Below are 14,608 nucleotides of genomic sequence, written 5' to 3'. Positions count from 1 at the left end.
GAACAGTCAACAATGCACATAAGATTGATGAAATATCCTTGGAGTTCAAAAATCTGACTGAACTCACTGCCACCGGCTTTGCAGCATTGAACCCTGTTGTCCAAGGTATCAGAAATGTGGCCCTACAAAACAGAATTGCCCTGGATTTGACCCTGGCCTCTCAAGGGGGTGTGTGCCACATTATCGGGACAAAATGCTGCACCCATGTGCCTGCATTGGCGACAACTTGACTCATGTTGTCGCCCACTTGAACGAACTGTTGCACAGAGAGAAAAGCAAAGACTCAGAAGCCCATGACAACTGGGACCTTTTGGTCCTGGCTCACGATGGGGGGATGGGAAATCCACCGCTGTCAGATTCCTGCTCCCTGTTTTGATTGTGGTGTTGGTAATGTTGTTGGTCATTTTTTGCGTGCTGCCTTGCTGCCGAGCTCTGGTGGTTTCCTGGGTGATCTCTGCCACGGGGTAGTACCCACAAATCACCATGACCCCAGATGAAGATCTGTGGGTACCACCGTTTTTGGATTGAGATCAAACTGATGTAAACACAAAATGTAAATGTTAGAGGGTGATTACACTACAACCACATGCCTGATGACATCAATTTCAATAATTTCCCTCGGGATAAATAAAGCTTCTTGAATCTTGAATCTTGAACAATAAAAATTCTCACCCTTTTGTGCAAACCATGACATGTAATTGTGTGCAAACTGTCTCACTCAGGAACTGCCTGCTTGCCTGTCCGACCTTAGCTCCTTTACCTTCTACAGCTTGACCAGACCGCTACAAAGGGGGGATTGTTTAGATATCCTTCGTCTCTCCCGGTGAAGAGTGACAACCGACTTGTCAAGGGGGCTGTAGAACTTAGAAAGTAGCTGAGCGGTGATGGTGAGTGGGGGCCCTGTGGTTAGAAGAATAGCCAGCTACATTTATGCTGTATCCGCACTTCCTTTTTTAATCATATTTTATCGTTTTTTCCCATGTAGGGTGGAGGTTTCAGACCATCAGGTCAATTTGTGGCCTGTGGTAGGAAAAGTAAGAAAGGGGTTCATCTGTATTATGCTATTCATCGTTTGTTCCTTTCCCCCTAACTCATTTATTACATGATAATTACCTTTTGTGACTATTCCAATCACTGTTTTTACCTAAATATCCTTTATTCATCTATGATATAAAAAGCTTTTTCTCCAGTTTTGATGCATGCTATGTTAACCCTTTTCAAAAATTGAAATATAGATAAATTACAAATTTCCTGTTGTAGTGAACATAGAATTTTCAAAGGGGGGACTGTTGTGGGGATTTTTGGATATTTGTAATTCATAATCATAGTTTTGTCAGATCAGACGCAGTTCCGTGTCTCCTCTGTCTAACCTTCTTAATGGATAACGCAAAAAAACTAATACATGATGGTACAATGGCATATTGGTGCATGTGCACTCTGTGTTAGAGACCTTGTGATGAGAGAAGTTCAGAATGTTCAGAATTGGAATGTCTGAGGCATGTTTTGTTTGGTCTAAAGACATCACCCAACCAAGGCTTATCGTGTCCTGTCTCTTCCTCTAAAAGACTGGGCACAAGTTAGATCGGTGTCATTTCTGCTAGACTCTAGGTTTTGTGAGGAGACAGGGATGAACGTTCCAGACAGTTTATACTGGTTTTGGAAATTCATTAATGGTCTGCGCCGTGCCAGCACTAATAGTTTAATTCCATTCTCTGAGTATAAATCCGTGTTCGTCTGCGATGTTTCCAGGAACAGCATTATCATCTCAGGCCCTCACGTTTCATAGGTGAATTAGCTACTCATTGGTGAAACAGAGGTTTTCTTTCTGCTGAATGACAGGCTGGTTGTAGGACAACAGTCTGGTCAAAAGCAATGTTATGGTGCCTAAGGAGTGAAATGGGAATACTCCCAGTTTAATCATGTTAAGTTGCGAGACTACAGTGCTTAAATGCTCTTTTTAAAAGTACTGCAAAGTCTGTCTTTGTTTTAACTTCTGGCTGCTGTGCATAGACTCAGAATCAGAAATGCTTCAATAATCCCAGGGGGACATTGTTTTTGTTACAAAACTCCAGATATACAAACAACAAATATTATACAACATATATTAGAAAAACAGTATATAAATGTATATAACTATATATATAAATAAATAATGAAATATCATAAAATATCAACTTTAAATTTACAAAAATTAATAAATACAGTAGTGAAATATATACAAGATCAAAAATACCAGACAAACGTGCAAAAGCACGGATTGTCTGTGGTTCAGTCTGAATCACGGAGAGGAGGTGACAGGCTATCCAAGGGATGCATTGTATAATTTAATGACATCAGGCAGGAATGATTTCCTGTGGCGCTCTGTTGTGCATCTAGGTGCGCAGAGTTTTCTGCTGAAGGTGCTTCTCTTAATAACACACACAGAATGCTCTGTGATAAAATGACTGTGCTTGTAATTGTGTGTGACTGTGCTAAAATAGCAAGTAAGCTATTTTTTTCTTCCTGTTTTAGGTACAAAAATCTACCACTGCTGCAAATGCCAAAGAGGTGCTGAAACTTGAGCTGCTAAGGTTGCCTGGAGAACTGGACAAGCAGGAGGATCATGACCTGAATGAACCTTCTTCAAGAAAACCACAAACAGAGCAGACCACTAGCAGTCTAGACAGCATATTTGATGAAATTACAAATGAGCAAGCATCAGCATCAGTGGGCACAGCTGCAGTAGGTTCAAGTGTACAAGTAAAGACATATCTTGGAGAGGCAGTGATTTCACAGGAAGACAAACCACTACAATATTGGCTAAACTAGTGGGCAGATACCTTTCAGCACCTTGCACTAGTGTTGACAGTGAAATGTTGTTCAGCTCAGTGTCACACATTGTGAGTGAAAGCAGAAACAGGCTAACCGCTGATCATGCTGATGATTCTGTTCATCAAAAAGAACCTGCCTTTCACTTTCTCAAAAGAAGCTTAGTTCAGAGAGGACACCATTGCTTGCTGACGGAAGGTTTAGATTTTGTTTGATTCAAATGTAGACACTCTGCAATAGCTTAATTCATATTTTGTCAATCTACAAGCTGAGGACAGTGCCATAGTTAAGTGATATTTTGTTTGATTAAAATGCGAAAACTAATAATAATAATAATTTCACAGAAAATATTTATTTTCACTTGAAATTTAGTCATTTATTAATATTTACTTTTATCTAATTTATCATTATTTGTTGTAACAAGCAGAGAAGAAAAAACCATGTCTTCCAATTCATTGCATTTTGCCTAATCATTTGTTTTTTTGTTCGGCATCGGTACTCGATATCGGCAAGTACCCAGATCCAAGTATCGTATCAGTTTGAAAAAAAGTGGTATCGTGCATCCCTAATAATTATTTAGCCTAATTAATGAGGTGATAAATGAATGTATTGTAATAAGTGTAGTTCTCTCTTCTTCTCCTACATGATCGTCGGGGATGAAGAATTTGGGTCGAACGTCAGGGATGAAGAATGGGGTCGATTGTCAGGATGAAGGGTGAGAAGCGGGTCGAGTTGAGTTGAACTACACCCAGATTTCCTGAAAAATACCCCCTAATTTTTGTTTTTTTAAAAATATAACCAACGGACACATATAAGTTAAGGATAATCACACCACATATTAAGACACATAGAAAACAGGAAAATGTAGAAGATTGATACATGATACACTTGTGTAATTCACAGGATGCGCAGAAGGACAAAGTAGTGGTAGAAATCTTAGAAGGAACATGATTATTAGGTACAGAAGAAGGAACTAAATACTAGGTATATAACAGCAAAGCTTAGCCTGAATCTGAGACTGAAAGTTTTGAGCAAGTTGTTCAGTGACTAGAGGAAGAACAAGCTAGAAATCGTAGGTACCTGTTGACATAAACAGTAGTAGTGGGGGCAACTGTGGCTCAGTGAAAGAGTGGATCGTCCTCCATTCGAGAGATTGGCGGTTTCACACACTGTGAAAGCACCTTGAGTAGTCAGAAGACTAGAAAGGCGCTATATAAGTACAAGTCCATTAGTATTAATTACATTACATCTCACTGCATGAAAAGTGGGATTTGCTGTGTAACGCCCAGTCAACTGAAAGTTTCAGTGAGCTACAGATCAATGTCAGGAATTCCTGTAAACTCACAGTTTAAGGTGAGAAAGTTACTCTGGTTCTCTAATTTTGCTTCCTGTTTCAGGTTTTTGTTGAAGCGCCTTGGTTGTCTAAAAAAACATGCAAGTACAGCAGTGGTAAAGCCACAGTGGATATATATTATAAACAGTCTGTTCTTTGCACATTTTTACGGTACTTTGCACATTATTACAGTACTTTTCATCTGTATATTACCACTGTAATTAGGATATTTTATATATATATATATATATATAGTTATATAAATATATATACTGTTTTATATTTCTTTTTTTTTTTTTACAAATATGTTATCTGTATAATATTGTTGCTGATAAATATCTTTTGAAATTGAAAAAAAAAATGTCTCCCTTGGATTATTAAAGTATTTCTAATTCTGATTCTGATTCCATCAGATTCTTCATGGAAAAATTGACATTATTTCAGAATCAATCAAGTATTTTCAAGTATAGTCATTTTCTCTCTAATTTTCTCTCCACTGTTTATATATACAGTATACACCGGTGGCACTCACTTCACACCTGATGAAGACGTTGGAGCGGCTTTTCCTCAGCCTCCTCAGACCCCAGTTACAACACGTCCAGGACCGCCTGCAGTTTGCGTATCAGCCAGATGTTGGTGTGGAGGATACCATTCTCTACATGCTGCATGAGGCCACTCCCCTCTGGATAAGGGAAGCGGCACAGCAGGGATTCTCCAGTGCCTTTAATACCATCCAGCCCCCTATACTTCAGGACAAACTGAACAGGATGGGAGTGGACCCCTATCTGGTGGACTGGGTCTCACTGACAGGCCACAGTACATCAGGCTGAAGGACACCACGTCTGACACTGTGGTTAGCAGCACTGGAGCCCCTCACGGCACAGTGCTGTTCCCTGTTCTCTTCACCCTGTACACCTCCGACTTTTGCTACCACTCGGAGCTGTGTCACATACAGAAGTACGCCGATGACACAGCCATCGTAGGATGTATCAGGGGTGACGGAGAGGAGGAGTATCGGAGTCTGGTGGGGGACTTTGCTCTCTGGTGCCACACTAGCCACCTACAGCTCAACACCTCCAAGATGAAGGAGCTGGTCATTGATTTTGGGAGGTCCAGACCAAGACATTGACCAGTCCTGCTAGAGGGAGCTGAGGTGGAGGCTGTGGACAAATACTCGTGCTGTGGCTGGACAATAAACTGGACTGGACAACACACACCAGTCACCTGTACAGGAAGACACAAAACAGGTTGTACTTCTTGAGGAGACTGCGATCCTTCAACATCTGCAGCAGTACCAACCAACCCACCACACCACCAGTTCCAACATCAAATGACCCGGAAGCAGCCAAGAGATGCTTCATTCAAATGTTATATCTTTTTTAATAAAGCTTTACTATTTCAATATGTTCATTACTATGTCTCTTTCATTCTCAATAAACTGCTATTGTGACAGGTGTAGTTAATTATATAATAATAATAGCAATAATGATAATAAGTAGTAGCAGTATTCTTCTTCTTCTTATTATTATTATTATTATTAGTAATAAGTATAATCAGCCGTTGCAGGAGGTTTCCCGGCTAGTTAACGTAAAATAGGCAAAATCAGGATAGATTACGGCGGCAGTTTGTTTTCACCGGAATGGGGCTGTGGCCTCACGTGCTACTCTCATCTATCGCACACCTTGGTTGGGATAAAGTTCCTTTGATGTTCCTGAAATTTGGTTGGGTCATTGCTCTCATCTTAAAGAACACATACATTTTTAAACTTTTTTTTTCACAGAACAGGAAGTTGGCCATCTTGGATTTCGTGCATGAATTTTCATTTTACGAGCATGTTTGAGGACTTTAGAATGCACAAAAACTAACGAAATGTTATGCCCATGTTCAAACTAGTAATTACTTCGATTTGATGCCGCAATTGGGCTTGGGCACATCGGTTCTATAGTGCCCCCCTAATTACTTTTAGCATTTTGAGGTGCTCAGGGTGCTGTTAAGCACACAACAATTTGCACATGTATCAGCAAGTGCTTAAACTTAATACCTGATATAAGTATTGGGCATGTTTGTGTTAAACTGGCTCGAGGGTGCCCACTACCACTGCCCTCACCTTTAAATTAAACATTTGATAGGCAGATGTAAAGTATAGAGACTTTAAAAAAAGCCTCTTGGAGCCAAACCCTAAGTCCAAGAGGAAGTCGTAAATTTTTACTGAAGTCAGTCAAAAGCCAGTACTCTAACGAACTTCTCCCAGAGAATTAACCAGAGTGGCTTTAAATCTTGTTGGTTGCTTCTGTGTGTTTAGCTGGCTCCGTAGCGTGTCCCCCTAATGCCTGGAAGGCCAAAGTTTAAACAAAGTTGCTCTGATTTTCAGGAATGCTGATACCCACATAGCTTCAATCAGTTTAGCCGTATTTAACATTAGCTTTCATGTGCTCCGCCCAACAGGAAGTCAGACATTTTGAATTTTGTGTGGTTTTCATGTATTTTATGGAAACTTTTTCGAACTCCTCCTAGAGAGATTATCAGATTCATTTCATATCTTGTTGGTATTATCCTCCCACCTATGTGGGAATGTGAAAGAATAGTTGATACCTCGAACGATGATGTCATGAATCAGGTGACAACCCGACATTTAGGTGCTTTACAGAAGTGGCGATTGCTCTGACTGCAAGACTGCAAGGTAAGCTCAGCTTCCCCTAAAATGTCACAAAAAAGTGGTGAAATATTTACTGCTGTGTGTACATTTCATTGACAAAATATGAGCTAGAAAGCCTTCTCCTTTTGTTCAGAATCGGCTACTTATCACAGGTAACTGGCACAACTTCCTTCTCATTCATCCCCACAGTACTACAGTGCTTTACACACTCAGCTTCTACTGACTTCAATGAGGAAGCGTAGAGCGGGCTGTTCCACTGCAGCGAAACTAGACGGTCATTGGATAAATGCTGGGCTTTGTTCCGCCCATCAGATGCTCAGCGTCTCTGGGAGTCTATGGGACAGTGGGCTAGCCTGGTCTCTCGGCCTCTGCCTGATGATTGGATGAGCTGTCTGAGGCGGAATCCTTTTTTGATTGACAGCTAAATGAGCGAATCAGTGATCTTGAAAAATAAACATCCAAGGAGGCATTTTACAAGTGTTTTATTCCGTTGTTCTGAACTAATCCAGAGACTTTATGGATCCCCAGCGACTTTGTCTTTGTTTGGCATCTCTGTTCTGTCACTCTGCGGTTTCTTTCCCCAACAAACAATGGCAGCTGCAGAGCTTCTCCCCCCGTCTCTCACACTCACAGGCTGTCACACTTCACAGTAGCCTGGCGCGGCAGCTCCAGCTGGGCCAAGGCCGTTTAAGCAGCCTATCTCTGCTGGCCATTGAGCGGACACTGGTCCCGGGAAAAGATGCCTAGTTTATACGACAAGGTCACAAATAATTTTCTATAAAGGAATGAAGGGTAGAATTTACAGATACAGTAAATAAACAAACGCATTTGTGATGTAGGCGAGAAAAAATGAGCTTCACCTCCTTGAAAGACCAGCAGGGATGGCATTTTAGTAACTTCTCCTAGAGAATTCAACAGATCAATCTCAAATGTGGTCAGCAGAATCACAAGACCTTCACAATGCCAAAATGTGAAGCATTTGTGTTTTACTGGAACAGGGTTGCCATGGCAAGGTGGGCATATTGTATGTTTCACCATCTCACACTAAATTGTTGTAACTTGACTTTATAAAAAAATAAAACTTGGTAAAACAGGTAAAGTTAAGTTGTATCATCTACAAAATTACACATTTTTTACAAGGAAACCAATAACGTTACATATGTCACTAATATAGAGTGTAAAGAGTTAAAATATGGATTTCAAAGCGCAGGAAGTTTCAATTTGAGACAGTTAACTCAAAATACAGTTAGAATATACAACGGAAAAGAAAAGAAAGAAAAAAAAAGAAAAATAACACAAGCAGGGACAGAAAGGACATCTTATCTGTGTCTCTGAGTGTCTCCAAATCATGCAGCTTTGTGACCTCGAATGTGTCCTGCCGAAGAAGCATTTCACCGCCCCCCACTCAGACCGAAGGCCAAATGGCCTCCTGGGAGAGAGTTTTGCAGTGGAATCTCAACTTGAAAAAAAAAGAATAGCACTCTTCATGCCACAGAAAGATGAGTGAAGTGCTCGAGCAATAACGAGTCGGCCCACCTGATAAAGAACTTTGCAATGAACTGAAAGCAGACATTTCCTGCATGTCAAAACACCTGTATCACATGAAAACTAATTTTCAACAGACCCACAAAAGGACAAAGAATTGCTCCGAGCCTGCCAATTTATTTCAGGGACATGCCGCCCGTCACCTGCCTTTTCATAGTGGTGATTCAGTAGAGATAACAGGGAGATGGAATCACCTGCTAGGCATTGCTGCTGGTCGCACCTCCTCTGGTGCCCACGGGTCAGCTGCAGGGTCAACAGCCAGGAATCAGCAATCACCAACTTGTCGCTCCTTTAATCCTGGAACGTCTCCTGGTGGTTGGATGATGGTTGGAATATCCTAACCGGGACGCTCTGGACACAGTAACAGAGCGGCTCACACAGGACAACTCCTTACACAACTTAACAAATCTCAAACCAGACAACATTTGCCAACTTCTGGATTTGTGCCTGAAGACCACATATTTCCAGTTTAATGGCACAAAAACACAGCTGTGCCATGAGTTCACCAGTATCCCCTATTGTGGCAAATCTATACATGGAAGAGGTAGAGGACAAGGCTTCAAAGGAGTAACCCAGAGCCATTGGTTCAGATATGTGGACGACACATGGGTTAAATCAAATCCAGAGGAGGTGCAAACTTTTACCAAACATATAAACTCAGTGGACAGAAACATCAAGTTCACCAGAGAAGAAGTCAAGGACAACAGTTTGCCTTTCTTAGACTGGGATGTCCATTTGGAGAATGACAGGAGACACACAGATCAATATCTACTGTTTGACTCCCACCACCCGATGGCACACAAGCTTGGAGTTATCAGAACCCTACAACACAGAGCTGAGAACGCAAGCACCTGAGAGGCGCCCTCACAACTCGTGGTTACCCCAGGTGGACCTTTGTGAAAATGGCAGCTGTTTCCAGAAAGAAAACGTGGTTGAAAAAGAAAACGAAAACAAGAGAAACAACAGAGTCATTCCGCATGTGGCTAGGGTATCAGAGAAACTCAGGAGGATCTTCAACAAATATCCCTGTATCCCTGTATATTTCATACCCAGTAAAACAGTCAGAAAGAGACTAGTACATCTCAAGGACAGAAGACCACACACCCACAAAAGCCATCTGGTTTATGCTGTTCAATGTTCAACATCTCAAGGAGAAAGCCCACTCATTTGATGACAACAATATCCACCTCCTGGACGGAGAGGATAGATGGTTTGAAAGAGGAGTAAAAAAGGCCATCTATGCAAAAGTAGAGAAACAATCGCTAAACAGAGGAGGATGTCTGAGACACAACTTATCTCCAATTTACAATGCTGCACTTTCATCCCTTCCCAGGAGATTCAACAATCTAACCTCAAAGAACAACTGTTTACAAATGGCCTCCTGTGACTCCCAACAACTGTTGTTAAGACTCAATAGAGCACTAACAAAGTCCATACATACTTCCCACCAACGACTGTCACTCTTACAACGGTAGTTGGCACTTGGAGCACAAAGGGTTCCAGGGACAACATCGGCCTTATGAAAGGTTAAATACCTGGATCTCCACACCACTTAGTTGGACCTGTCCCAGCCTGGTCAGTTGCGTACATGAGCTGAGGAAGCCTCTTGGATGAGAGGTGAAACGTCTTCCTAGACAAATAACCAAGTCCAGTTGCTCTTGATTGAAATTGCTTTGGGGATAACAATGACCTGGAAAAATTAGAACATTCAAAGGCTTACAGCCTGACAGGATGTGCTGGAGGTTTGCATTAGGGGTGTTGCAGAGTGTGCAGCATTCCTCGTTCAGAGGGCAGGGAAACGTTTATATATGTTGAACGTATAAGTAAGCTGACCCTTGCCTTCGGGATCTTCCAAAGGTCTGCCCAACTGATTTTTTGGTTGACAAGTCCTTCACAGGTTGTCCAGCTTCCTTGTCTTCTCCATGACACGGCCTTGATCTTATAGCACTCACACACAAATCTCTAATGAGAAAAAATTAACAAGAAAACACTTAGAGACAGAATTAAAAAAGTACTATTTTGACTTTAGGTCCTCTCGTTTAAACACCACTATAAGTAAATCACAAGAGAAGGAACTACAAAATACTATTTAGACTAAGTCTCTACTCATATGAACATCAATATTTAAACTAAATCCCTTTTATTTGAAAACACAACTTTCTATAGTAGTCTTGCATACTTTTTATTTTAAAATAGACATTCTCATCTAGGGCGGCACGTGGTGTGGTGGTTAGCACTGTTGCCTCACAGCAAGAGGGTTCCTGGTTTGAATCCCGGCTGGGGCCCTTCTGTGTGGAGTTTGCATGTTCTACCCTTGTCTGCGTGGGTTCTCTCCAGGTTCTCCGGCTTCCTCCCACAGTCTGAAGACATGCAGGTGTTAGGTAAATTGATGACTCTAAATTGCCCGTAGGAGTGTGAATGGTTGTTCGTCTCTATGTGCCCTGTGATAGACTGGCATCCTATCCAGGGTGGACCCTGCCTCACGCTGATGTCAGCAGGGATCGGCTCCAAAAAAAATATATATATATATATTTTTTTTTTTTTTTAAACGGGCATGACGCCCCACTCGCAGGCACTCGTGCACATCCACACCAATATAGTGCACCTGATATACTACTTCCGTCTGTCTTTGTGTCTCTCTGTCCATCTGTCTATCCTTTCTCTATTTCTCTCTCCTTTTCTTCCTCCCCAACCGGTGCAGACAGATGTCCGTCCTCCACAGAGCTGGGTCTGTTCGACGTTGCTGTCTCTTAAAGGAAGGTTTTCGCTGCCACTGTGCACTCTACGGCAGAATTGTTGGGTCTACGTAAATCATAAGTGAGTGTGGTCTATACCTACTCTGTAAAGTGTCCTGAGATATCTTTTGTTAGGATTTGGCACTGTAAATAAAATTGAATTGGAAAATTGTGATGTTGTCTTTTTATTGTCTTTTATCATCTTTTTATCTTTCTTTACAAGCACCTTAAGCTAATAATAATTTCCTTTGTCCATTAATGATGCCCCTTCTTTCTATACAATGACATGTATTATGGTTATGTTGTATAGCGTGGTGGTTAGCACTGTCGCCTCACAGCAAGAGGGTTCCTGGTTTGAATCCTGGCTGAGGGCCCCTCTTTGTGGAGTTTGCATGTTCTCCCTGTGTCTGCATGGGTTCGCTTGGGTTCAAAGTCCACAGTTCAAAGACATGCACATATTAAGTTAAATGATGACTCTAAATTGCCCGTAGGTGTGAATGTTTGTCTCTATGTGCCCTGTGATAGACTGGCGTCCTGTCCAGGGTGTACCCCGCCTCACACTCGATGTCAGAGTTGTATGTAGCCGAGGATAACCAAGAACGACACAATTACTGTATGTGTCAAAGGAGGAACAAAAGCGTATTAAGTTACAAAATGATTCGACAGGTAATTTGCAGTCATACTTACTTTCCAGAATTATACACTTCAGCTGTGTCGAACAGATTGATCCCATTCTCATATGCCAAAGTCATCAGCTCCTCGGCAACCTTCAACAATAAAACTTGAGATTATAAAGATGAACAACTTGATATACTGTATTTGTATAAGTTGAATCGTTCTTCAAAAGGCAAGCAGTTCTATCAAGATTGCTTTACCCTATAACCTATTCAAAAAAGACTTTTGAGTCACAGTGATGGCATGGCTATAGGAATGCTTGGTAGGCTCACCACTTTTCAACATAATTGACATATCTGTATCATTTTGTAAAGATATTTAAGATCCCCTAAAGATGAATCTTAATGACTTGGTAAATTTGATGACCATAAGGTTGATAGAATAGGTACAAGTTAAAATGCAATGTAGCCTACAGGGACTGGGGCGTGTGTGCGTGTGTTTGTCTCAAATGTCCATGTGGGTCCATGGGTGGATGATTTAAAGTGTACAAGTCAATTGAGATGAACAAAGGTAAATGTAGTTAAGTAAAACGTAGATTACTGGCTCAAAAATATACTCAAGTAAAGAGTAGCAGTATAATGAGCTGTAGAGGTTGAAAATGAGGAAAACACACATGTAGTATGTGAGGCTGTTTAGGCCATAATTCATACTTGATGTCAGATAAATGTCAGATGGGCTGCTGTTTGACACCAAAGAGAAGGCTGAGGTAAGTTAGCTTACCCATACGGAAAATAAATAGAAGAAACCTATAATTAAAATGTATAACTTTCCAACGCCTTCAGTTTATCTTTCATGTATAATATATAATTTACTCATGGAAGTGGACACGTTTGCATTCTTTTCATACAAGATAGTGAAAAGAATTTTATAGAATCATTTGAAAACTGTATATGCAGAAAATAAGGTATGCATGTCAACGTATGTTTTCCATATGTTTCATTTCATTTTTGCATATTTATTTTCAGTGTCTTTTAAAGACATATACTTTAAATATATGATATATATGAGTACCAATTGATGTAGGTTTTTTACGTGAGTAGTGAATACTTTTGGAAGTAAATTATGCCGTCTTTATATGTTTTATTTATGTTAAGTTAATGGCCTCTAATAAAAATCTATATAAAACATATAGGAATATGTACCATTACAGATAGATTTTTTGTATATTTAGGGGATGTAATGCCACGGTAACTTGTGTTTTCTTTAAGAATTCTTGAATCCCTATGAAATGTGAAGTACCATTATAGATATGATACTTTTTTATGATTTCATACAACTTAATATAAATTTCTATCATAAGAAACATGTGACTCGCATGAAAGTGACAAAAGTTAATTTGTCCATTTACTACTGCAATATTACATTCTACCATTACCTACATACTGTAACTGCAGTCTATAAATGCAATCTTCCAATGTCTGTGATGCTGAAGAAATGGCTGTTAAGCAAACTTTTAATTTGATAGATTTTATTTAGAGTGAACAGATATTAAATTGAATATCAAAATGGGCTAAACTAGCAAGGATAAAAACCTGCCCACCTAAAACAATTTCCCTCTCTTGAGAGGTTCAGCCAAATCAGTTACATTCTTCATGGTGTTTAGGATGTCAGGCACATCTATGCAGGTACACAGAAGATGACAAACAAACATGGTACATTAGTTAGTACAATATAAAGTATGGCTAAAGTGTTTTTCAGTGTTTTGGTTGTCTTATTGTTAAATAAGTGACAAGAGGTGATACCTCGGACATCAACATCCTCAAATTATCATTCTCTTCTTTGAGGTCTTGGATCTTCTGCTTTAATTCAACCACTGTCTTTGTCAGATTTCTCAGCTGAATGACTGAAGGTGTTGAATCACTGTACATTGCAAGGGTCTTTCCTTGTGAGAGCCTTTTACTTCTGGGTATACAGAGAGAGAAAGAGAGGGAAAGAAAAAAAGATCTGACATTATACAATTCAATTCTATTCAATTTTATTTATAGTGCCAAATCATAACAAAAGTTATCACTTTACAGAGTAGGTAAAGACCACACTCTATGACTTATTAATGATTTACATAGACCCAACAATTCCCCCGTAGAGTATGGTGGCAACGAAAACCTTCCCTATAACAGGCAGGAACGTCGGACAGACCCAGCTCTGTGAGAGAGAGAAAAGACGGACAGATTGACAGAGAGAGACAAGGACAGACACGAAGACAGAGAGACAGACAGAGACACTTCCAGAGATGCAAGCAACCAAAAAGTAACAGTAACTATAATAATATCTATAGTAATGTGAATATGACTTGTATGTTATGGCAGTTAATATATCAGAATAGTAGAAACAAGCACAGCTAAGGTGATAGAATATGACAATGATAATAATTATGGTGGCAAACATGATCATGATGAGTAGTGGCAATAGCAGCTACGATATACTTACATGATACAATTAAAGAAATATGGTCACCTCATAATACATAATTCAAAAGAGATAGATGTCACCTTGACTTGCAGTGACTGAGTCAGAATCTAAGATCGGAGTCATCTGAATCATCCTGATATTTTTGAAGGCGGACTGATACCTTCTTGGTCAGCTCTGCATGTTCATTTTCCTTCAGCAGTGCATTAAGTTTGCGGGTTGCCTCATAACGAGTAGCTAGAAAACAATGGTAGACAGAATATGGACAAAAAGCTTTAATGACAAACTGCTTAATACTCAAGAGCAGTTTTTGTGTCACCATATTATGTTATGACACTGTCAGCATCACAACATAGTATGTGTTGTGTAGAGCTGTGGTTCACACAGTGGGATTTGCAAAAAATACTATCAATTACTATTCTATTATTCTCAATCCATATGAAAATTTGG

General features: G+C 40.2%; 1 protein-coding gene across 1 annotated transcript in view; it reads right to left on the bottom strand.

Moving 5' to 3' along the window:
* The window catches only part of LOC310951198 (voltage-gated potassium channel subunit beta-2-like), a gene marked incomplete at both ends in the record, with an annotated part of 184,813 nt that overhangs the window by 76,587 nt on the left and 93,618 nt on the right, over positions 1 to 14,608 (bottom strand). Inside the window, one exon of the mRNA XM_083919321.1 lies at positions 11,765 to 11,844. Coding sequence (XP_083775447.1) covers positions 11,765 to 11,844 — 80 coding nt within the window. The remainder of the gene's footprint in view (positions 1 to 11,764; positions 11,845 to 14,608) is intronic.

The sequence above is a fragment of the Echiichthys vipera genome (genome assembly GCF_963691815.1).
Source record: "Echiichthys vipera genome assembly, chromosome: 9".
NCBI lineage: Eukaryota > Metazoa > Chordata > Actinopteri > Perciformes > Trachinidae > Echiichthys > Echiichthys vipera.
Note: the sequence above shows the minus strand (reverse complement) of the source record. Positions and strands in the feature narration are given on the sequence as shown.